The sequence below is a fragment of the Diplodia corticola genome (assembly GCF_001883845.1).
Source record: "Diplodia corticola strain CBS 112549 chromosome Unknown scaffold14, whole genome shotgun sequence".
Taxonomy (NCBI): Eukaryota; Fungi; Ascomycota; class Dothideomycetes; order Botryosphaeriales; family Botryosphaeriaceae; genus Diplodia; species Diplodia corticola.
Window position 1 is genome coordinate 418,407 of NW_017971493.1, and position 24,016 is coordinate 442,422.

Genomic DNA, 24,016 nt, shown 5'->3' on the forward strand with positions numbered 1-24,016 from the left:
CGCGCTAGAAATTGAACCCCCCGAATCCCCCACCGGGGAAGCCTCCGCCAAATCCACCACCACCCGCGTGGAATTTGAACGAACCTCCCGGGCCTCCCGGCCGCATGAAAAACTGCTGACCTCCAGGTCCACCAAAAGGAGAGCCCTGGAACGGGTTTGATTGCCCCTCGTGATCGTTGGGGTCATCGCCGTTGTCGAATCGCGCCTTGAGCTCCGGGTCACTGAGCACTTCGTAAGCCTCATTGATTGAGGCCATCTTCTTCTGTGCTTCCTCTGGCGTGATGCCCTTCTGTGATGCTTTGTCGGGGTGGTGTTCCTTGGTAAGCTTGCGGTATGCCCGCTTGATCTCCCTCTCGTCTGCGTCCCTCGAAACTCCCAGGACCTTGTAATAGTCCTTTTGCTTCGACCGCTTTAGGAGATTGTGGGCCTTTTTCTGGAGCTCTTGGATTTTTCGCTGCAGCTGCTGGTTTCCTTGCTCCTTCGCCTTTTCATTGGCGTCGTTTAGAATGTGAATCGCCGGCTCAAACTCATCTGCATCGATCTTGCGTTCTGCGTCGAGAATCAGACCATGCAGATTGTTGGGGTTCAGCTTGTGTGCTTCCGCGCAGTATGTTTCGGCGCGTTTCTTGTTGTTCATCTGCAATATTGTGAGCATCCGCGTCTGATCCGAAAGCTCTTGTGTTTACTCACCTCGACATAAGCCTCGCAGACCATCTCGACAAGGTCCGTGTAGAGCCCGTCCGGAGTCTTGATGTGAATATAACCCTGTTCCTTGTACTGCTTGACATCCTCCTTCACTTCCTCGAGAAGGCCTGCGCTTTCGCCCGACTTGATCAGAAGCTTAACGGCACTGGCATACTGTCTCTTCTCCACCAGACCCTTTGCCTTCTTGAGTTGCTTGTCCAACGCCTTCTCGCGCTTCATGAGCTTCATGCAGGCCTTGGAATCGGGGTCCGACTGCAGACATTTGCGGATATGAGCTAAGCCCTTGTCGGTCTCGCCAAGGGAATAGAACGTCATGGCTGAACTTTGGAGGTGGGGCTCGATGGACCCTGAGTTGATCTGCAACACATGCTGCAGGTCGTTGACTCCCTCGGCGACCTCGCCCTTCTCGAACCGACACCTGGCCCTCAGTTTGCGCAACTCCAGGTTGCCGCCAGCGACCATGACGGCGACGCCGGCATTGGTTATGCAACCATCCCAGTCGCCCTGTTGCTCTGCCTCGGCGGCCAGAGTCGCGGCGCCCTGGGCCTCCTCCAATTCCGTGATTTCAGGACCTCCCTTCTTGCCCGCGGTCTCGTAGTCCTTGCGCGCAGCGTCCCAATCGCCATGGCGACTCTTCAGCTTCGCGCGCTGGACCAGGGCGCCCTCGAAGTCGGGTTTTATCGCGAGGACCTTGTCGAAGTCCTGCTGGGCCTGGTTGTTCTTGCCGAGGGAAAGATAGGTGGCGCCGCGCTTGAATATGGTGAGGTAGTTCTTAGGGTCTCGGGATACAGCGGCGTCGAAGTAGGTCAAGGCATCCTGGGCGTTGCCGGCGGCGAGTTGTTGGTTCGCGGAGGCGATCAGCTCCGAGACGGGTGTGTCGGCGGGAATGCTGGCGGGCGACAGAGCGAGGGCGAAGGGCAGGGCGGCGCTGACCGCCAAGACGCGCAGCGGGAGCAGCATGGTGGGTGAAGCGTGTGTAAGGCCAGCGAGCGTGGTCGAGTGCTTTGGACTCGGGGGTATTAATAGAAAGAGAGGTGCATAATTGGGAATGAGGAAAGCTGGCCATTCGGCACCTTCGCCCCAACCAGGCATCTTATCGGCCTGCTATCTCCGTGCCCGAGGTTGTGCCGGGCCCAGATTCTCGGAGCACTGTTAGATGAACCATTGTTGCTGCCATAGGCATGTGAGTAGCAACTGCACGATAAATTTATCATTCCAATCTGGCGGATGGGCCAAAGCTGTAACTTCGCTGTCGCGCGTCAGTCGCTATCTCACAGCACCCCAACCGGGGTTCATGCCGCGAGACCCCCGTTCGCACCGGCCGGGTCAATGACGCACGCGGGATTGCCAGGATGCCGCGGCCTGCGCCTCATGCGCCTGAACCTCCTCGTCGCCTCCGCCTCCGCCTCCGCAAGCGGGCCTACATTAGCTGCTCGAGCCGCACCTACCACTGCTCGTACTCGTACTCCGTTCGCTCGTGCTATATCTACCAGATCCTACCCTACCCCACGTCTTCGCCCCTCTTCTCCGTCGATTCCTCCTCAACATTTGCCCTAAATGGCTCCCCTTCGCCTGCGCGTCGATGGCCGTACATTCCGTGACCCAAGCAACCGCGAGGTCACCCTACACGGAATCAACGTTGCCGCCGATGCCAAATTCCCCGCACACCCGGATCAGCCCTCGCATGTCGCCGATGCCTTCTACGATGGCGACACCGTGTCTTTCGTCGACCGCCCTTTCACTGTTGACACCGCCCACACCCACTTCACGAGACTGAGGAAGATAGGCTATAACACCATCAGATACATCTTCACATGGGAGGCAATCGAGCACGCCGGGCCCGGCAAGTACGATGAGGAGTGGATACAGCACACCATCGCCATCCTCCGGGTGGCCAAGGAGTACGGCTTCTACGTGTTTATGGACCCGCACCAGGATGTCGTACGTAGACTTGAAATGCAATACTTCTCCCTCCATGCTGATTGCTCTGATCGTGAACGCAGTGGTCCAGGTTCACCGGCGGCTCGGGCGCCCCTCTCTGGACAGTATACGCATGCGGATTGAATCCGCGAGCTTTTGACATCACCGAAGCTGCCCTCGTCCAAAACACCTACCCCGACCCCGAACAATTCCCCAAGATGATCTGGGCCACAAATTACTCTAGGTTGGCGTGTCAGACCATCTTCACCCTCTTCTTCGCCGGAAAGGCGTTCGCGCCCAAAGCCATCATAAACGGCGTGAACATTCAAGACTACCTTCAAGATCACTTCTTCGCCGCTCTTAAGCACCTCGCGCTACGCATTCAGGAAGCAGGCGACTTGGAAAATGAGCTGATCATCGGGTGGGAGAGCATCAACGAGCCAAACAGGGGATTTGTCGGCTGGGAAGATCTGTCGGCAATCCCCAAGGAGCAGAAATTACAGAAGGGCACGTCGCCGACGGCTTGGCAGGCAATGCTGACGGGCTCCGGAAGAGCGTGCGAAATCGACACTTGGGATTTTGGCGGAATGGGTCCTTACAAGTCCGGTTCGGTGCTCGTGGATCCCGAAGGGCAGTCGGCTTGGCTGCCTGCAGATTACGACGAATCCCACTACGGCTTCCAGCGTGATCCGGGGTGGAAGCTGGGGGAGTGCCTGTGGGCGCAGCATGGTGTTTGGGATCGTGAGACGGACACACTGCTCAAGAAAGACTATTTCTCGAAGAACCCGGATAACGGAGACACGATCAGCTATGAGTATTACACGAACAACTGGTTCATGCAGTATTACAGGAAGCATCGGGACACGGTCAGAAGCGTTTTCCCCGACACTATCATGTTCTGCCAGCCGCCGGTCTTGGAAATCCCACCCACTATCAAAGGCACCGAGGACGACGACCCGAACATGGTCTTCACGCCCCACTTTTACGACGGAGTCACGCTCATGACGAAGAAGTGGAATAGGGTATGGAATGTTGACGTTTTTGGTGTCCTTCGTGGCAAGTATCTGTCACCTGTGTTCGCCATCAAAATCGGCGAGACGGCCATCAGGAACTGCTTCCGGGATCAGTTGGCTGCCATCATGGACGAGGGTATGGAGAAGATGGGCCCACGCCCCTGTCTCTTCAGCGAGATCGGCATTCCGTACGACATGGACGACAAGCACGCGTACAAGACTGGAGACTACAGCAGTCAGACAGCTGCGATGGATGCAAATCACTACGCGCTGGAAGCGAGCCACGCGAATGGATTTACCCTATGGACCTACGTGGCTACGGTGACACCCCCTGCAGCCCTCAGCTTCGAAGAGTGCTAACCAAGAACAGAACAACCACAAGTGGGGAGACCAGTGGAACGGAGAGGACTTGTCGATCTTCTCGCTCGATGACCCTCCGTTACCCACGCTGTCGTCGCCTGCGTCAGATCCTGAGTCACCGTCGTACTCGCGCAGCCAGTCATCCGAGTCAGCGCGCGTATCGCCCTCGAATCTGAAGCAGACGCTTGCCGAAGACGAGATGACTTCGGGCGCGGTGAGTAGCAGCGGCAAATCGGACAAGCCAGGCTACCGGGCGGCTGAAGCCTACGTCCGGCCGACACCGACGCTGACACACGGCACGGTTCTCAACTACGGATTCGACCTGCGCAACTGCGTGTTCACGCTCTCGTTGGACGCGCCAAGCTCGTCCGGCGAGGGAGGCCCCACCGAGGTGTTCCTGCCAGAGTTCCATTTCCCGCAAGGAAACGTGTCGGTGGAAGTCAGCGGCGGAAAGTGGACGATCAGCATGGAAGACACAGCGGCAGGGCCCATCCAGATGCTGAAGTGGTGGCACGCCGAGGGCGAGCAGAAGATGACGGTGTCGGGGGTGAAGACGCGGCAGGCGCTAGGTGGGGACGAGGACGGATACATCGAGCAGTGCCAGCAGACGACAGGGCAGAAATGCGTGGTGATGTGACGGTCACGGGGTTGTCTATATAGCTGCAGGACAGCGCAGGAAGCTGGAATAGAGGACTGAAGTCAGCCTTATTGGCCGCATGCAGGCGACCCGCGTGGGCGGAACAGGCAGCGTGGACAGGCAGCAGGTGACTCCGCGTTTTTGTGCATTTTGGGCGGGGGCTTGGCGCTCCGGCCGCGGCGGGCAAACCATCTCGCTGCAATTGGAAACCACCGCCAGCTCTTCTTCCTGTCGCTCACCATGCTCGCCGCCGCTTGATCCGCGCCCCGACCCCAGTCCGCTCCCGCTGCTATGACGGCCGGCCCTGTTCGCATCGCCCACCGCAATCCCAGGCTTCCAGACGAAATCACCGCCGTTCGCCAGCTCCGCTTCGAGAGCACCTGAGGCCGTCGCTCCGCCGCACCGTAATCCCTGCCCTCACTGACATCGCACCACCATGGACGGCTTCACGCAGGACGGCAGCAATGGCCTTGACGGCCAGCAGAGCCCCGCTGACTTTGCGCGCATGCTCCAAGCCCTGGAAGCCATTTTCGACCCACGCTCCTCCAACACCACGCGCCAGGATGCTTCGGCCTACCTCGAGCAGGTGAAGCAGCACCGCGACGCACCCGCCTACGGCTTCCAACTTGCCCTCGATGCCTCGCACCCCGTGCACCTCCGCTACTACGGCCTCACCGTGCTGGAATACTCGATCAAGTATGGGTGGGAAGATTTCAGCGAGGAGCAGGCCAACGCCATGCGCGGCTGGGTCGTCCAGCTCGCCGAGGGCGCCGTCCAGCAGGGCCCCGTCTACGTGAGGAACAAAATCGGACAACTATGGGCCGAGGTGGCCAAGAGGAGCTGGGGTGCGGAGTGGATGGACATGGACGAGCAGCTGGTGCGGCTGTGGGCATCGTCGCTAGAGCATCAAGGCTTGGTCTTGTACATACTCGAAACCCTCGCCGAGGACGTCTTCAACAGAGAGGATCCTGTCGCCAGCCTGCGTGGCAACGAGCTGGGCAAGGCCTGTGTCAGCATCTTCACCCCCATCGCCGTCATCCAGGAAGAGCTGCCCGGTCGCGACCCCAACCTCGACGTGCGCTTCGGCGACGAGGGCTGGGTCAAGCGCGTCTGCGACCTGCTTGACTGGTGTCTGGTCAACAATGCCGAACATGACGACAATGTCTGCCACATCGCCGTCAAGGCGCTGAATACCCTCCGTTCGACCATGTCGTGGTTGATTCCCAAAGTCATCGTCTCCACTGACAGTATTAACCACATTGGAAGAGCACTCTCCGTCCCCATTATCCCGATGCAAACGGTGAGACAGCCCCGATGCCCTTTTGACAGCAAATCTTGCTAAACCACGCAGGCTGCGGTCGAGGCTCTTTTTGCCATCTACGCTCGCCAAAACTTCGGCGACCAAGACTTCATCGACATCATATGCCCCATGTTCGCACCGCAGATCGTTAATCTCATGGCCCAGCTTTTCCAATGGACCTCGAAGGGTTTGGATGCCAACGACATAGACGAGCCGAAGTACACTTTATCGAAAAAGCTTTCTGAGGTAAAACCTACCTAGCCTGACCGTTTACCCGCCACATCTCTAACAGGCGTGCAGCTGCTGTCCAATTTGGGTAGCTTCGTGGAGGCTAAGCCTAGCCTCATTCCCGAGGAAAGTGACATGCCCGCCTTCCTGAGGCTCTTGTACGAGGTCCTCGGGCACCCTAGTCTCGTCGTTTCCATTCCCGTTCTACATGCGTGGACAAGACTGCTGCGCACTCGTTCCATCAGAGATTCTCCTGCGGTGCTACAATTAGTTCCTGCCCTTCTAGAGACTTGCAGCTCTCGCTTATTGCGCTACGAAGCCTTGCCTGAGGATTCGGACAACCCTACCTTCGTGCTCCTGATCGAGGATCTAGACACGGCGCCCGAAAGACATGCCTTCCTCGGAAACTACCGTAGGTATTGCGTTGATGTCGTAGAGGTGATTGTTCGCAAGATGCCACTGGATGCCATGCAGCATATTCTCGGTCAAGCCACCAGCTTGTTCACTAATCTCTATGACGGTCTCGCTCCTTTCTCGCCGCATACCTTCTCCAAGAACTCGCCTTCTGTGCTCCGAGCGGACGCTCAGGTCACTGTCGTTGATGCGGCTCTGAAAGGCTACTTGAAATGGATTGCCGGTCACGGATCCGAGCCTGAAGAAGATGAGGGCAATAGGAAGACCATGCAGGATGCGTTTGAGGAATGGTGCCAGGGCGTCCTCACCATTCGCTTTGAGGATCCTGAAATCAATAGGAAGATCATTCAGCTCATGGTCACATTCGCCACCAAGGCATTGTCCTCCAGGCCAAGCTTTGCTTTACAGTTGCTCGAGTACATCCTGAACCTGCCCCTGCGCGACGAGCCTTCAGCACCGCCTTACTCCGAAGCGGTCAAGGGTTTGGAACAAACCTGCACCGCTGAGATCCAGAGACTCGCCATTGCTTTCCCCGATCACTTCCTGTCAGTATATGACGAGCTCGAGCACAAGATCAACGATATCGTGAACAACCGCCTCATCGATGAACGGCAGCGGATGGGTTACACATCATTCCTCTTCATCATAGTCCACCGCGCCACTACGCTGGACCGCGATGTTCGGGAAACCCGCTTGAAGCAAATGATGGACATGGTAAAAGAGGGCTGGACGAATCCCGAGCTGAGCGCCTCGCTATCCTCGTTCCAATCGTTCTGCGAAATGCTCGGTCTCGGCGATATCACAGACTTTTTCGTGTCCCGTGGCTTCCACAGAGTCTCAGACTGGGCGCAACAGCAACTGGATGCTGAAGGTCAGGCAAAGCAAGCCGAGATTCTGGCCCGTTTCCAGAGGCTGCCGCTCCGGCTGACGAAGAATCTCCTGGGCGCGTCGACAGAGAAACTGCGCGAAAGCTCTCAGCCATATGAGATTGCATGTGCACTTTGGTCAGACGCCCTTCCCGCAGTGTTGCCCAATCTCCTACAGCTCGTCAGCCACGCCCAGGCCTTCATGAACATGCGCAACTGGTCCCACCTGCCTGGGGAGATGCAAGTGGTCATGAAGCGTGTCCTTACAGATAGGTTCTGGCAGGCTGGCATCTCAACTGAGAGCAGAGACGACTTCTTTGCGCGGGTTAGCGGATCCAAATCATCCTATGAGGGATTTGCGTCGACGGTACGCGGTACGGTCAGGCAGATCCGCGAGGTCTGCTACTACATTCTTTACGGTTTCACCAGGTTCAAAGACCACTTTTATGGCATCAGCGATCTCCCTGTTCCTCTCAGTCAAGCGCTGTTCGAGAATGCCCAGGCGCTCTCCGCACATCACGTTTCCGTGCTCCTCAACATCTCCACACAGCTCATTGAGAACTGTCCCGTCCACCTTCGGCCGCAGTTCCTCCCGCCCATCGTATCAAGTCTTTGCAACGAACTCGACACCAAGATCCGCACCGAGTGGGACACCATCAACAGACAGATCAACCAAGCCGGCGACCAAGACAACCTCGGTGATGAAATGAAGAACGAGAGCATCCTCCGCCAGCTCACGCATGCAGCCGTGATGCTGGTCTCCCTTCTCCTCGAGGATGTGCGGTTCGGTACGAAAACCTCACGGCGAAGGCAGCTAAAACAGCGAGAGCAGCTTGCCATCACCAACGACCTCGAACAAGCGTTGACTTCGCTGACACTCTCCGCAGACAACACGTCCTCCAACCACGACCTCTCGACGGCGGAGGCCGCGGCGGCCGCCAAAGCAGAGCGCATGTCGACCTTCATCCTCGGCACGCCCTCCGTCTTCGAGCCCGTCCTCGTCTTCTGCCGCACCGTGCTCCGCGTCCGCGACACGCGCTGCGTCACGCTCGTCTCGCGGGTGCTGCGCACCGCCGCGCCGCACCTCAAGGAGCACGGCCCCGCCCGCGGCTACCTCTGCTGCGACGTGCTGCAGGCCGCCATCACCTCGCTCCACGAGCCGCCCTTCGTCGACGCCCAGAAGGACCTCGCCGCCCTCATCGCGCACATCATCCTGCTCGACCCCCACCAGGCCCACGCCATCATCCTGTCCCTGCCCGGCCTCAGCACCCGCCCCGACAAGGTCGACCGCGCCTTCGCCCACATCCAGTCCGTCGCCAGCGAGCGCCAGCAGCGCGGCGTGGTGCTCGATCTGCTGAGCAGCGTGAGGGGCGTGAGCATCCACGAGCAGGGGAAGATTGTCGGTCGTGGCGGTGGTGTCGGGGCGGAGAGGGGCGGGCCGAAGAAGCCGCAGGTGCAGGAGCAGTATATGGCGGTAGAGCAGGGGCCGGCGACGATCAAGAGGGGGGGTAGTCCCGAGTTGGGGGGGTTGGCGGATATGTTTGGTTGATTGAGGGGAGGGAGGTCGCGAAGTGGAATGAGGTGGTGATGAAGAGAGGTGCGGAGCGGAGTGCGATGGGTTAATGTACAGATGGGAAGGAAAGGGGGAGGGAGGGACAAGAGCTTTGCATGGTAACTGCGTTGGGAGTGTAAGATGGGAGCTCACGCACCTTTCCTTCTTTTTTTTTTTCTTTTTTTTGTTCTGCATTCTGGGTGCGAGAAAGGATTTGGGGGCCGAGAGAGAAAAAGATGAAAAAAGATATCCCCGATGGAGAATTTGCCCGTTTTCGACTTGGTTTTTTTGTTTTTTGACGCATGGGAGAGTAGTATGAAGGGGTTTCTTTGTAAGTACACTTCGTAGACTAATTGAAGCGAGGCTGAGGCTGAGTTTTGATGATGCTACAAGAAGAGGGATGATTGGTTGCGGGGTGATCCATGATGGTACAGATCAACGACCGCGATTCCTAGCTGAATACAAGGAAGAAATTGTGTTTTCATTTTTAGTACCCCCCACCCATCCACGTCAGTCTCGTAGCCTCGCAGGCTTCTTCCCACCGCTTCTTACTCATCACCGCAAAACCCACCGTTTCAAATGCTTTCGAACTCGGGACGCTTCTTTAGAGAGGTCACAACATCTCCAGTACGCATTCTACTAACTTAAGGATCTAATGGCCAAGTACACGACATACAGGATTCGCGGTATACCCATCGGCTGGGCCGAGGACACGACTGAGGCACGAATCAAAGATGCCCTATCGACGACGGGCTTCGTGCAAGTCAAATTGAGGTCCTTAGCCGTCGATCTGTCCCGGCCAGCCGAGTCTGTTGCAACCGTAGATTTCGCAAACACGCCCGAGGGACTTTCCGTCTCCAATGGCGTCGACGAATGGCGAATTCAAATCGCCGATGGGCCTTTACTGTTCTTGGACACGCACTTTCGTGGCTGTACTCCTCTCTATTGTCCGTCACAAGAGAGTTGGAGATCCGAGTAAGGATTTTCCGGATCCCGTTGCTGGCTTTTCTCACCTCTGTGGCTAGTTTGGTTGCGATATCCGGGTTGAATGGTCACGCGTTTGGCGCCCTCAAGAAGAAGAAAGATTCCTACATGTGGCTCCGGGATGATCTCCCCAGAGACTTGCGTGAGACGAGAATCATCATCTATGGATACGACACGAGGCTTGAGGGCAGTCATTCCTTCCAGAACGTATCGGATATCGGGATCAAGTTTCGGAGCGCTCTGCGGGGTATTCGAAAGCCTGATCCCTCGAAACCACTGCTTCTTCTCGGTCATAGCCTTGGTGGCATCATCATCAAGGAGGTGTGTACTCTCGTGAGGAGCACGATTCAAGACTGAACTATTGGCCGCAGGCAATCCACAAGATGCGTATCAGCCCAACCGAAGCCGACTAGAAGAGTTTCAAGGCAATCTAAAGCCAGTTTAGCAAGACTTCTGATCATCTTTCCTTGCTTGAGCTATATAGGATTATATACCCCTGTACAGATTTTACTCGTTCGTTTCTTCATTACTTTACCCACATATACTTCATTTCATTATACAATGGTCTCATAACTTCTCAAACTAGGGCTCAAACGTATGTGTCTAGGACGTGCCACACTTAGCTGATATCCTTTTAGCCTCAAACCAACTCGATCATCTCAAAATTCGCCCCACAGCCCAAGGCCTCTCCACGCATAATTCCATGCACGTACGCCTCTCCGACCAACTTATACCTCCCCTGGTTCTTACTCTTCTCCGCCTTGATTCTCTTCATCACAAACGGCACCCTCGCACCAGCCACCAAAACGACCTTGTCCCCAGGTTTCGTATGGACCGGCCCCAGGCCGAGATAGCCTTTCCCCGTCCTGAACAGCATACGTTTCCTGTACACGCGCAGGAAGGCAGACCTGAATGTGGTGCCATCATCATAAGTGACGCAGTCCGGACCATGGTAGTCGCACCAACCACCGCCCTCGGCGCAGATCTTAGCGAGCTGCTTGCCGCGGCCCTTGATTTCCTTGACGGACGGCATGAAGAACCTGCCGTCATCAACCGCCGCTCCCTTTCCACCGCCCTTAGCACCGCCCGTCTCGAAAGACGACAGGCAATCCAGCCGCCGCCTGGCCTTCTTGACAAGGTCCCACACGTGGTCGATGGGATGGCACTCATCCCCCAACCCCACGTCCTCAACCTCATTCGCCAATTCCCACCCCAAGAACTCCCTAAACGACTCTCCCACCCTCCGCTGCGCCCCCTCATCCCCCTCATCCCACAGCCTATCCGCCATCAGCGTCCGACACAACGCCTGCATCACACACTCCCCCGTCGGCCCATACACCCCGCCACCACCACCCGCCGCCATCCCCAGCACCACCTCCAACCACACCGGCACATCAACCGTCAAGCTCTCGTCCCTCCCCCACTCCTCCTGCACCCCCACCACCTCGTCCCACCCCGCCGCCGCCCGCACCCTCAACACGCGGCCGGCCCGGCCGGCCCCTTCCTCTCTCTCCGCATCCACATCCACATCCACATCGACGTCGACATCGAGGTCGTACTGCTCCGCGGTGGCGCAATCGAACCCCCGCCGCCACAGCCGCGTCGTCGTCAGCGGCGTGCTGAACTCGGGCACCCACGACGGCAGGCCGGGGATGCGGGTGCGCGGGCCCATGTGCGGCGGCTGCACGAAGGAGAGGCCTTCGAGGGGCTCGAGGGCGCTGCCGGCGCTGGACGAGGACGACGGGCTGGTGGTAGTAGGGCCGGGGAAGGAGAAGTCGTACAGGGCGTCGTCGCCGGAGCCGCGGAGGAAGAGGCGGGCGACGCGGGTGAAGAGGCGGGGGACGGGGGTGGTGTAGTCGATTGCGATGGTGGAGGGTGGGGGCAGCGGCTGGGCGATGGTGAGGAGGGCGAAGATCTTGTCGCGGGGGTCTTTGGAGGCGGAGGTCCAGGCGAGGGAGAGGAGGAGGGGGAGGGAGAGGGGGGAGGAGGTGCGGCGGAGGGTTTTGTCGTTGTTGGAAGAGGAGGAGAAGATGGGGGCGAGGAGGGACCATTCCGAGGGGTCGTTGCGGGTGCGCAGGCGGATGGAGGCGAGCTTCCAGGGTTCGGTGCTGTCGCCGCCGATGGCGTCTTCGGACCGCTTGCCGTTGTCGATGCGCCAGAAGGTCGAGTTGTCGAAGTAGCCGATGCGGGCGAGGAGGGCGAGGAACTTGAGCACGTCGGGCCAGTTGAACTCGTAGGGGCCGGAGAACATGCGCACGCGCTTGGCCAGGCTGAGCTCTTGGATGACCCAGGTGCGGGTGAAGTAGGATCGGGTCAGCCAGTGGGAGAGCTCTTCGACCTCGCCCGGTGCCATGATGCAGTCCTCGGGCAGCTCGTTCTCGCCGGGTCCCATGCCGTGGCGGAGCAGGTGCTCGAGCGAGTTGCGCCACTTGCGGGCCAGTTCGTCCAGGTCGCCGTCAGCGTTGTTGACTCGCTGGATGGCACGTTGGAGTCTCCAGGCGCGGTCGAGGCCGGTGCCCAGCCAGACGAGCACCTCGTCTGCGCGGTCGTAGATCTTTGGCATGATCTTGACTTGTGCCGCGCGCTCCTCGAGGTCGCCCTGGTTGATGCACAGTGCATCTATCCACAGCATTCTCTCTTCAGACCCCAGCCCCGCGTCTTCAGCTGCACTGCTTTCCCTGTCTTCGTCGCCGGAACTGCTGTCGTCATCATCATCGTCATCTTCTTCTCCCTCGTCCTCCTCATCCTCCTCGTCCTCCTCGTCCTCCCCGTCCTCCCCGCCCTCATCTTCTTCCTCGTCATCATCACTATCATCCCCCTCATAATCCTCCAACCCACTCCACTCCCCCTCCCCCTCTTCCTCCTCCTCCACATCCTCCCCCCTCTCCATCCTCGCCAACACCCCCCTCCTCCACCCCTCATCCCCCAAGAACCGCCAGATGCGCCTGAACCCCGGCCCCCTCCGGCCATACTGCATCGCGCACTGCAACGGGGTCCTCCCCTTCAGATCCACCACCCCGGTCTGCGCCCCCGCCGCAACGAGCTCCCTCACACACCCCCAGTGCCCCATCTCCGCCGCATAATGCAGCGCCGTCTCCCCCCACCCGTCGCTGGCCCCGACGCTCGCCTCGCCCCGCCTCAGCAGCCGCCTCACCCGCGCCAGGTCGCCCTCCGTCGCCGCGTCGATCAGCGCCTCATCATCGTCATTCAGCTCGTCATCGTCGTCGTCGTCGTCGTCGTCGTCGTCGTCGTCGCTATCATCGTCGCTATCATCGTCGCTATCGTCGTTACCGTCGTCCGGGCTCGCGTCATTGTCCGGATGGAACTGCTGCAGCGCCTCGAACAGGTTCTTGCGCACCAGGAACAGCCGGCCGTCGACGCTGATGGGCCACGTCGCGGCGCCCGTGCTGTTGTACGCGTCGCGCGTGGCGTCGGTGCCGCGCGTGAACCAGTCCGGCTCCGGGTTGTCCCAGGTGTAGGAGAGGGCGGCGTAGGGGGGGAGGGGCCGGGGCGGGGTGGTGGTGGACGTGGTGGTGGTGTTGCTGCCGGCTTGCAGGTCGTAGGTTTCGAGGGTGCATTGGATCAAGGGGTGGCCGCAAATGGAGGCGGGTAGGGGGGCTTGGGAGGTCGGGGGGTGGAGGTGGGAGGGGCTGCGGCGGGAGATGATTTTGAGGAGCCGGATCGAGGTGGGCGTGGGGAGCGGCGTGTAGGTTGGGGGCGTGAAGTCGAAGAAGTCGCTGGTGCGGGGGGCGGTCGGGGATGGCGGCATCGTTTGGGGAGGTGTCGGAGCCTGGTTTTTTTTTTTTTTTTGATCCCTTCTCTTATGAGTATTTATCTTGTGGTGGGCAGACGCTTCGGGGTTGCAGCTATCGATGGAAGGAACCCGGCCGATACGCGAAAAAGACCACGTCGGGTTGTGAATAAGCCTTAGTGAGTGAGAAAGAAACGAAAAAATGGCGGGATAGTGATCTACTTAAGACTGTCGGTCGTGTCTTTATACATGTCTCGTTTTGGCCCCCATTGTGGCTGAAATCGCGGTGGGCGAGTCGGCCCAGCTTCCTCAACTGAGTGAGCACTAGCCGGCTGTCGGACCGAGAGACTCGTATAGCACTGTCTCTGCCTTTTCGCATGCATGCGCCTGTGTTGGCTTGGAGAACATTAGAGAGTGCTTTGCTATGTGACCGCTACTCGACAGTGAGTCGTGTAACGGTCTTACGTAGGATCGAAATTCTTACGTAGCCACCAATTAGTGAAGAAATATCTTTTAAAGTGGAGTTAGCATATATCTAAGACGTACCTACTGTTTTATTCCATATAATTTGAAGTGAAGGGGAGACATCCCCATCAGTTTGCCAAAGTACGTGCTGGCTGAACTTGCTCTAAATAACACTCCTTTTGTTTCTTCCGCTCTATGAAAGGTATCCGCTACTTTTTCATCTTATAAAAAGCCGCTATTTGTTCATCTTCCTCGGTATAGCTGTTAAGCACATAACATACGCTAAGTGAATAGTCGTGAATTGCCTTTTGCAGATCTCTGGGTAACTACCGAGAGGCCATACCCCACAACAACAGTCATCGGAATGCTCCGTCTCTCGTCGATTACGGGACTTAGACTCTGCTCTTCTGTAATCGTGAGAGGCTTGAAATTTACTCACCTAGTTATAGTGCCAGTAGTGTAGTGAAGAGCCATCTTTCCATAGCCGCTCGGTTCGAGACATTAAGATACTAGATGCACTTGCTACAAATTCTTGAATTAGTCTCATAATATTTGCTTTAAAGTCGACAGCATGGCCCCTCCCTAAAACACATTACATCGTCTTTGTCCCTCTCCTCCTGCTTATTAACGACCTCAATCCCCCACCGCCTGCGCTCCCTCCCACCTTCAAGCCACCCCAGCTTCGTCTTCACCTTTCCAGTATCAGCATGCCAGCGCACCTTGTCCAACCCTCTTTCTCGCACCAAGCTCAGCAGCATTTCACTGCCAGCGATCAATAATAGGACACCGGTGATACACTCGACGTTGCCTTCAGGCTGCGCAGGTATCTGCGCTCGTGGGCGGCGACGGCGATGACGGCGGGGATGAGCCAGATGAGTAAGGAGATGCCGAGCCAGACGGCAACGGGATCCATTTGGAGCACCTCGACGGATGTCGAGACTGTGGCTATGGCTGTGCGGTTCGTATGCGACACAGGGTATGTGCGCTTAGGCGCCCAGTGTTCAGTGTCATTTTCGTCCAAGTAGTACCTGGGCCCCAAGTCAGGGCTTCCGAGCAAATCGCCGGATTGGGTAAACAATATCATTTTTCGCAATTTGAATCGTATTTATATTTTACTTACATGATTTATCATCCTGGATTGCAATTCAATTTTATAATTTAGGTAAACCGAACCGTCCTTGTGTTACCTTACTATCTGACTTTTTGAAAAGCTTGAATGGATTGGATCAACTTACTGGAAGCCCGGTCCCAAGTTAGGCAGCACTGAGGCGTTTATAAGTCGGCAAGCCCAGCCGCCGGTCCTCAGTGACAGGTTGCCGCTGACGTAGTGCTGGAAGAAGGGGGGGAAATATGCTTTCGGCGAGTCGTGATTGCAGGGTAGCGTTAAGCAGTGCTCGTGAATCCTTAGCGCCTCCCTCTTTAACGTACATGTCATGGGATGGCAGGCCGAGACTGAGGCAGCGGCTACTGTTGCGGTGTTTAAAAGTGTCATTGGTCGAAAGCTCCATTGCGACGGCGAGAAGACCTTGAACGAAGAGGGAGCTAGAGCTAGTAAGTGGCGGAACGAGTAATGTTGGATATCTTGGATCCATAGAAATCGGCAGCAAAGTATTGCTCGAGAAAGCCCGGAGAAATGTACCCTCAATGTTTGCCGACGTGAGCAACGACGCCGAGAGAGGCGATATAGCAAGGACTCTAATGGCATTTATCAAGGCCAAGCCAAGGAGAGTCCAACTATGACGTCCGTTATTCTTCTTGCTAAAGCCGTTGGCTAATGCGTTCCACCACGCTCCTGGCGCCTGGAGAATGGTGTAGGCAGCCAAGGCCACCTTTGTCGTTAGTCATGCATACAAACACATAGAGAGATCATGCAAGGAGAAACCATCCTCTCATTCCTACATACGCCCACGTAACAAGTGTAAAAGAAAACTTAGCACATACGTACACACGTACGTACATACATCTCAGAGAGCATTAAACGCCTCACCATTCTCTTCCCAGTCTCCTTCTCCGTCTTCCCATCAATCGAATCAATCAGCACAACCACAAAAAAATTACGAACAGTCTTCTTTTTACCGCTGTGGCGTCTCTCTCTCTCTTGGAAATGTGTGTGCGCGATGTACTTTGTTCCCACCGCTCCAACTTACCACGACGATGCCCGATATCCATCCGTCCATCCGTGTAAATCGATTCCATTCCCCCCTTCACACTCATGTCCATGCAATAATATAAACCCTGTCTCAACACCCGGCCCCATCCGGCCGGCCGTCTGTCCATTCCGCACGCATTCCCCGCCCCGCTCCTTTTCTCTTCACCACAGCAGGGAGCAGGACGGGCCAACCACTCCAACCAACCAATCAGTTCATCCATCCACCCACCCTCTAAAAAAAAAAAAAAAATCTCAAGCTGACCCCTTCTGCTGCTTCGGCCACGGCCCCGCGTCCGGTCGCCTGAACGGGTGCGCCTCGGTGTTCAGCACCCACTCGTCCAGACTGACCAGATCCTCGTCCGCGAACAGCAGGTAGAAATACTTCAGCGTCTCGGCGAGCCAGAAGCTCTCCATCTCGTCCTTCAGCGTGGGCGCGGCCTTGGTGATGTCGTCGATGGCCGAGTAGCCGAACTCGGCCCGGCAGTGCGTCTGGATGGCCTTGAACATGTTCCAGCCCGCCTCGCGCCAGGAGCGGTCGCCCGTGATGCGGTACATGTACCAGACGGATTCGATTGCCTCGGGTCTGTTGTGATGGAGCACATGTCAGTCATTGGATGGCATTTTACAGGTTGGGGGCTGGGAAGATGGTGAGGGGCCGACCGTACCTCAGGATATAATGCCTCGACTCCACCCTCGTGAAGCCCGTTGGCAACCTCTCCTCCTGGATGCGCTTCTGGACGTAGTCTTCGTGGTTGAGCGGCTTCTGCGGCTTCCAGATATGCGAGATGGCTGGGTCGTTCGTGTACGCGGGAGCATCTGCCGACTCCAACACATCGTCGGCTGGCTCGTGCGCATCACTGTACGTCGTCTTGGTAGGCGAGCCGGCATCGTTCTCCACGCCACCGAGCTGCCTGCGATCCCAGCGGTGGACGGGACCGGCGTTCGGGATGGCGTTCGGAAGGACCGCCGCAGCCGTGGCATCGGCGGTCGCGATGGCGATTTCGGGAAGCTCTGAGGAGGTCGCCGTGGCCTTGGAGCGGGCGAGAGCGACCTGCGAGCTGTAGTGCTGGAGCTGGTGCTTGTATGCCTGCTGCCTGCTATCGGCGTAGGGGTCGAGCTCCTCATGCCACTTGGTCTGGTTCCACTTGCAGCCGTCGAGGCTATCGCAAGGTGTCAAGAGGGCAGATTCGGGCATGATGCCAGTGGCTGTGACATTGTATGCCCACACGCAGCCCTCGGTGAGTTCAGCGCCAATCTTGACATCCTCCGTACGACCGAAAATCTTCGCGCCATAGGCGAACATGCCGCCAGCGAAGCAAGTCAGGTGGGTGACTTCATGCTTCAGCTTCTTGACGGCCTTCTTGCTCTTCTTATCGGGGGGAGAAACGGTGAGGGTGCCAGCAAAGAGCATGTCAGGAGAGCCGTCGGGCAGCATAGGCCTGTAAAGGAGGTTCGACTTGACGACGTCTGCGGACTTCTCGTACATGTCCTGATATTCCGGGGCGAGGCCGCCGAGAAGGAGATACTCTTTGGGGAAGTACTCATACATGGAGTCGGACATGCCGCCAAGCGTGAACTGTTGGGACCCGTGAATGCTAGCGGCTGCCAGACCCTGAGGCGAACAGTCCGCCAGCGTCGCCGTTGGCTTGGTCTTCACGGTAGAAGCCGAGTCCTTCTCCACGGAAGAAGTCGCCTTTTCCGTACGAACCTCATCCTCAACCTCAACCTCATCAGAAGCTGCCTTGGACAGGGAGAGGGGGTCATCTAGCTGGCGCTTGACCAAGTCGTCCGAGATATCGTCGTGCTCGTCATCCGGAACAGGGTTCTTGCCACCAAACCTCTCCGGGTTGTTCTTGTTGTCGGTCTTATCCGAAATGATCTTTTCCGCGGCCTTCAGCGGCGGGTGGGCCGACTTGTACGGGTCACCCAGGTTATCCGTCTCAGGTCTTTTGCAACCAGAGGCGTCAACCTGAACAGGCCACATTCCAGGCAAAAGGGTGTCTTGCCACTCATTGAACGCATCGGTGATACGAGCAATGGCGTCATAGTACTTGGGCTCCTTGGTGAGCTGGGCAAGCCTGGTAAATTCAACGGAAAGGGACCCAATCTCCGCGAGGACAACGCGCGTAGCGGCTCGATGAGGCTGCGATGCATAGGTGCTGCTAGACTTAGTATACGATGCTGTCCTATGTTGCTGTTGGATGCAGGGAAGAACACTTACGGCATCCAGTAGTAGAAAGTCATAGGCATACGGTTCGGCGTATCGAACGATCCCATGAGAACCTCAGCCAGCTCCACAGCCTTGTCCAGCAAGATCCTGTGCTTCAGGCCGCTGAGATCGTACGCCGCGACCAGCCCGCCGAGATAGCGAATGACCGTCTCGAACAGCGGAATATCCTTGCGGAACGTCGTGGTGAAGTCAATGTCCGCCACGGCTGCTACCGCCTCTTCGAACTCTTCCTCCATGCCCATGATGTACAGCGAATCCAGCGCGTCCACCAGCGTGGCGCCCCAGCCGGCGAAGGGGTTGCGGCTACCGTTCGACACGGGGCTCAGCTCGTCCTTCATCCACGCGTATTTCCGGTATCCGTCCCACGAAAAGGCCATGGCCTCCTTGACGGCCATAAGCTGGGCCTGGCGCTCCTTCGCCTCGGCCTTGGACTCCTTCGCGAATGTCGCCTGGATCTTGGGCATCGGCTTGGGCGAACCAGCGGGCAGCTGGATCGTCGACGTCACAGGGAAGTGCTCCTCCAGCGGGCGCCAGTGGATCGCCTTCTCCTCGTCATCAACCTCCTTGCGGCCCTCGCCGCCCTCGTGCGGGACTATGACCTGCGGCTCGTGCGGCCCGCTGCCGGAATCGCTCTCGAGGTAGGGGAAGTCATCGTCGGCTGCATCGGCGACGGAGGATTCGAGCGAGGGTGGAGGCTTGCCCTGCACAGGCTTGCTGGGTTTGGGCAGAGCGGGCGGCTCCTCCTGGCCTTGGGGCTTTTCAGCCTGGGGCACGGTGACGTCGGGGACGCGGTCCTTGTCCTCGGTGACGATGGGGTTGCCGTTGTTGTTGCCCTTGGGCGGCGCCAGGGCGTCGGGTATGTCGTTGGCGGCGGCGGGCACGGAGCCTTGCTGCGGCGAGCTTGGGCTACTCCCACTGCCCGACAGGCTGGCGCCCAAGCCGGTGGAGGACCATGTTTCAGAGCCAGCGAAGTGCCAGAGCACCAGCACCGTCAGCACGGCGAAAACGACGAAGGCGCGGTAGCGGCGGTAGCGCAACATGGCTTGGAAAGGGAGAGGGAGTTGCGGTCGCAGGTCGTGGTCAGCACTTGCGGCGGGCGCGGCGGAATCGCTCGCTACGTGCGGCTGGAGGTGGCGGCGCGGGGAAGCAGGGGCTGGGCGCGGTCGGCGGAGGGTGTCGCGTGCTCGCTTGGGGGACAGCAACGCAGGGGCAGCATCGAAGAACCGGGCTGCTGAGGGTGTCGGAGGTGCGAGTGAGTGGCGCTGCCTCTGTTTATGAGGGTGCCGTCATACCGCCGTGTAGTTAAGCTCACGCTCAGAACCCGCGCGCGCCAAGCCAGTGCGCGCCCTCTTGGCCATCCAGCACCCGCAGCCAGGTGGGTGCCGTTTCGAGTCGGCCCACCTGCCCAAGGCAGGCCAATTTACCACCCTGCTTCGTGTTTCGCCCTTGCAACCAACCGACTCTCCTCGCCTTGCTCCTCGCCACACCAACCATGCTAGTCTTTAATTGCCAACGGGGCCGCGACTGTCATGCATGAGCGCCACCGAGCCCACGTTCTTTTTTGATTCTATCAGCTTTTGAGGCCACCTATGTTACATGTGCAAACATCCCGCCGTCAATGCCATTATCCGCAATTCCTCCCTTCCAATTGCTGCATAATCGTGCCTCATGATCCCCTCCATCACTGCTCGCCCGCCGCCGGGTCCGGTGCGCGGCCCATCTGCCGTGCCTTGAGCATCTCGTCGCAGAGCAGCAGATTCGAAGCGATGCCCGTGCTGGATGCGATGCAGTTGCGAATGACCCGGAACGAGTCGTACACGCCCGCCTGTACCGGATCCATCGCCTCGCCAGAGTTCAGATCCAGACCCACAACGTTGCCCTCCGCGTGCTCGTCCTGCAGTTCGGCCACTGTGTCTCCATGTTAGCGTCTCCCCGCGCCGTGTCTAGTGCAACGTCTCTACTTACGGGCATCCTGGATGTCGTGGCCGGAGTTGGCAGCCAGAGTCTTGGGAATGATCAGAAGTGCGTCCGCAAACGCCTCGACGCCGTACCGCGCCTTGCCCTTGATCTCCTTCCTGAACGCGTCGCTCTTGAGGTGTGCCGCACACGCAACCTGGAAAGCACCGGCGCCGGGCACGACGCTCTTGTCCACAATCATGTTGTACACGCTCCTGAGACCGTCACGGACAGCGTCCTTGATCTGCGTGATGGTGTGCGTGTTCGGGCCCTTGATCAACAGGGTGACTGACTTGGGCTCCTTGACGTCCTCCTGTGGAAATGTCAGCGACCGCACGTCTCAACTCCCGGATGATACGCACCACAAACGTGTACTTCTCCTCTCCCAGCTGGTGCTCGTACACCTTACCGGCCCAGCCGAGAACATCAGGGGTGAGGTCGTCCACGCTGTTCATGGCGGTACCGCCGCAAATCAGCTGTAACCGCTCCATGTTCCTCCGCTTGGCCCTACGCAGAGCGAGAATGCCGTTCTTGACCAACACGTCCAGACTCATGGGGTCAATGCCCTTCTGGTTTATTATCACAAAGTTCTTCGTCGGGTCGTCGCCGCAAACTTCCTTCTTCAGCTCGACAATCTTCCTCAGCTTTTCATCCACGAACCGCCTCTCACTCTCCACCAGCTTGTCGCGCTGCTCCGCGCTCGAGTAGAAGAAGCCCGAGTTGATCTCCGACTTCTCGTATTCCAGACTGACATTAAGCGTCAGGATGTGAGCATTCTCAACGAACTTGGGCATGTCAGGGTGACGGGCGCCGTGGTCCAGGGCCAAACCCCTGATCAGCTGGGTATCGGCGGCAGTGCGGTGCTGCATGGTCATGATCTCAACCATGTGCAGGTCGGGTTTCGCGGGCGCGTTGTAGATGGAGAGGACGGCGTCGACGATGTCGGGAGTCAGCTGCTCGGCGAGGGTGTTGTTCAACTTGGTGGAGAGCGAAGTACGAGCCACGGAGAGCAGCAGCTCGCGGTCGACCTCCTTGGAGTGCTTGAACTCGTCCAGGAATTTCAGGGCCTCCGTCTTTGCCATTTCGTAGCCATCCGTAATCACACGGGGATGCAGACCCTCGGAGATGTATCTGTCCGCCTGCTTGAGCAGCTCGCCGACCATCAAAACCACGGAAGTTGTGCCGTCGCCGGTGATGTCGTCCTGGGCGGTGGCCGCGCGGGCAATCATAACGGCGGTGGGGTTCTGAATCTGCATCTCGCGGAGAAGGACGCTACCATCCTTGGTGAGCTTAATCTGACCGGAGCCATCAACCAGCCTGGTATGTGTCAGCCTCATTCCGCAGAGGAAGTGTGGTCGCGCAGCTCACATCTTCAAGGTGCCGCTGGGACCCAGGTTGGACGAAAGGACCTGGCGAACTTTAGCATTCGGCGTGTTATCTAATGGGCTCGGAGAAAGAATACCTGCTGCAGACCCTCTCCGGCAGCAATGTTGACCTTCAAGGCCTCGCCGCGTCTCTATAGCTCCTGTTAGCGCGGTGTGGACCAGAACGGGGGGTTAGACGTACCCGCGACTCGGCCTTGGGATTAAGGAGCTGTGCGGCCGACATTTTGCGTTGAAGCCACGAATCTGGGAGCGGACAGTGGGGAGATGGCAGAGAGGAGCTCTTGCCGGGAGATTCAGGCGACGTGGGGCAGGCACGGGGGAGCTGGGAGTCGGCCTGCACGCGCAGAAAAGCGGCGGACGCGATTTCTGGAAGCTGCGACCAGTTAATCCGCTCCGTGGCTCCTGTCTTGGCGCGCGCCCCGCCAGCCCTAAGTCCGCGCGCACGGGCTGCCGCTGCCCCTCGAAGCCCTGCCGTCATCACCGCCCGTCCGCTCGCTCAACTCTGGTCCCGTCGCTGCTGGCATCAACTCGGTCCCACACCTCTGGAAACGAGCTGATCGCATTTGAATCCGCTCGGCGAGCATATCTTTGAGACCACCTCTTACTTCAAGTAAAACGCGATCAGCCCCTCCTCACACAGCTCATCTAGCTCACAGCTCTCCACACCCCGCCGAGCTCCTGCACCATCTCCTGATCCCCAGGCCCGGAACCGTACCTTCGACTTGCCCAAATTCACGCAGAGCTTCCAATGGCAACAATGAGAATACGCGTGCGCGGCCCGTCGGGCGTCACCACAATCACCCTTGAGGAGCACGCGACGGTCGCCGAACTGCAGTCGACAATCGCCGAGAAGAGCGGGGTCCCGGTCTTCGATCTGAAGTACGGATACCCGCCGCAGCCGCTTGATATATCACAATTCGACCCTGTGACCGCCCTCAGAGACACCGGGCTGAAGCTTAATGGCGAGCAGCTTGTCGTCGCGCCCCGCGACGTGGCAGCGCAATTGTCGCACCCCATGGCGGATTCCACACCAGGCCGCGCCGCCGCTCTGCCTGGCTCGCAGCAGGCGAAAGAGAACCAGGAAAGTGGACTCCAGCAGCCGTTGTCACTCTCGCGCAACGCAAAAGACGTCGAGTCGGACCCTCCAGAAGTTGCGGTTCCTGAGGCCGATGGTACATTGATCTTGCGCGTCATGCCCGACGACAACAGTTGTTTGTTCCGAGCTCTAGGTAGCGCCGTGATGGGAGAATCTCTTGATATCATGCACGAGCTACGAGCGGTTGTAGCCGCAGCGGTTCAAGCAAACTCCATCGACTATAACGAAGCCGTTTTGCAGAAATCCCCCGACGACTATTGCCGATGGATCCAGCGAGACGAGAGCTGGGGCGGAGAAATCGAGCTGAACATTTTGAGCCAACATTTCGACATCGAGATCTGCAGTATCGATGTGCAGAGCTTGCATATCTATCGTTATAACGAGGGGAAGCCAAGGCGTTGTATCCTCGTGTACTCGGGCATTCACTACGACACCATTGCCCTCAATCCCTCGTCACCTCCTCACGCCAAAGCCGACATGCCACCCGAGTTTGATCTCAAACAATTCGATTCCATCGATGACATTGTCTTGAGCAAGGCGGTGGAATTGTGCCAGATCTTGCAATCGCGGCACTATTTCACGGACACGGCGGGTTTCGCAATAAAGTGTAATGTGTGCGGATGGAAAGGCAACGGCGAGGCAGGCGCTCTGGAACACGCAAAGCAAACAAGCCACATGGATTTCGGAGAAGCGCAGTAAAGTCGAACCAGCGGCCTCTGCCATATCGGTATGTGTATGTGAAGCGTGAATGGCGCACTAATAGATATCCATCATTCTGTATTTGCGGTGGCGATTGTACATTATGCTTAAATCATCGTCCGAGCAGCACGGAAGCCTAGTATGGAACGTGCTACCCATCAATGAAAACTTTTAGTGTGTTGGTACAGCTTCCGGGACTCCACCTTGGGGATTCTTCACATTGGAAATTTACTTCAGGCCAGCTTCTGCTCCACTGAAGGAAAGCGAAATCCATATCTCATTCGTCGTCTTTATGTTTTGAGTTTC

The 24,016-nt window shown here is 57.9% G+C and overlaps 8 protein-coding genes across 8 annotated transcripts; 4 read left to right on the plus strand and 4 right to left on the minus strand.

The window, feature by feature from the left end:
* Nucleotides 1–4: 4 nt before the first annotated feature.
* On the minus strand, nt 5–1,665 carry BKCO1_14000139 (and tpr domain protein; the record flags this gene model as incomplete). Its single annotated transcript, XM_020271050.1, has 2 exons — nt 5–637; nt 691–1,665. The coding sequence occupies 2 exons, from the start codon at nt 1,663–1,665 to the stop codon at nt 5–7; spliced, it is 1,608 nt and encodes a 535-aa protein (XP_020132245.1).
* A 597-nt stretch (nt 1,666–2,262) lies between these two features.
* Nucleotides 2,263–4,635, plus strand: BKCO1_14000140 (glycosyl hydrolase; the record flags this gene model as incomplete). The annotated part of the gene is made up of 3 exons (XM_020271052.1): nt 2,263–2,646; nt 2,709–3,959; nt 4,009–4,635. The coding sequence occupies 3 exons, from the start codon at nt 2,263–2,265 to the stop codon at nt 4,633–4,635; spliced, it is 2,262 nt and encodes a 753-aa protein (XP_020132256.1).
* A 436-nt stretch (nt 4,636–5,071) lies between these two features.
* On the plus strand, nt 5,072–8,992 carry BKCO1_14000141 (nuclear import and export protein; the record flags this gene model as incomplete). Its single annotated transcript, XM_020271053.1, has 4 exons — nt 5,072–5,935; nt 5,987–6,181; nt 6,236–8,231; nt 8,331–8,992. 4 exons carry the CDS (start codon nt 5,072–5,074, stop codon nt 8,990–8,992), a joined length of 3,717 nt encoding a protein of 1,238 aa, XP_020132257.1.
* Nucleotides 8,993–9,650: 658 nt separating this feature from the next.
* Nucleotides 9,651–10,392, plus strand: BKCO1_14000142 (nacht and ankyrin domain containing protein; the record flags this gene model as incomplete). The annotated part of the gene is made up of 3 exons (XM_020271054.1): nt 9,651–9,970; nt 10,021–10,300; nt 10,351–10,392. The coding sequence occupies 3 exons, from the start codon at nt 9,651–9,653 to the stop codon at nt 10,390–10,392; spliced, it is 642 nt and encodes a 213-aa protein (XP_020132147.1).
* Nucleotides 10,393–10,619: 227 nt separating this feature from the next.
* On the minus strand, nt 10,620–13,748 carry BKCO1_14000143 (ankyrin domain protein; the record flags this gene model as incomplete). Its single annotated transcript, XM_020271055.1, has 1 exon — nt 10,620–13,748. One exon carries the CDS (start codon nt 13,746–13,748, stop codon nt 10,620–10,622), a length of 3,129 nt encoding a protein of 1,042 aa, XP_020132148.1.
* A 2,848-nt stretch (nt 13,749–16,596) lies between these two features.
* Nucleotides 16,597–19,614, minus strand: BKCO1_14000144 (glycoside hydrolase family 47 protein; the record flags this gene model as incomplete). Its single annotated transcript, XM_020271056.1, has 3 exons — nt 16,597–16,927; nt 17,010–18,503; nt 18,566–19,614. 3 exons carry the CDS (start codon nt 19,612–19,614, stop codon nt 16,597–16,599), a joined length of 2,874 nt encoding a protein of 957 aa, XP_020132146.1.
* Nucleotides 19,615–20,255: 641 nt separating this feature from the next.
* Nucleotides 20,256–22,138, minus strand: BKCO1_14000145 (t-complex protein 1 subunit zeta; the record flags this gene model as incomplete). The annotated part of the gene is made up of 6 exons (XM_020271057.1): nt 20,256–20,482; nt 20,540–20,843; nt 20,893–21,847; nt 21,899–21,939; nt 21,993–22,046; nt 22,097–22,138. 6 exons carry the CDS (start codon nt 22,136–22,138, stop codon nt 20,256–20,258), a joined length of 1,623 nt encoding a protein of 540 aa, XP_020132255.1.
* A 534-nt stretch (nt 22,139–22,672) lies between these two features.
* Nucleotides 22,673–23,710, plus strand: BKCO1_14000146 (otu-like cysteine protease; the record flags this gene model as incomplete). Its single annotated transcript, XM_020271058.1, has 1 exon — nt 22,673–23,710. One exon carries the CDS (start codon nt 22,673–22,675, stop codon nt 23,708–23,710), a length of 1,038 nt encoding a protein of 345 aa, XP_020132144.1.
* Between the last annotated feature and the right edge of the window lie 306 nt (nt 23,711–24,016).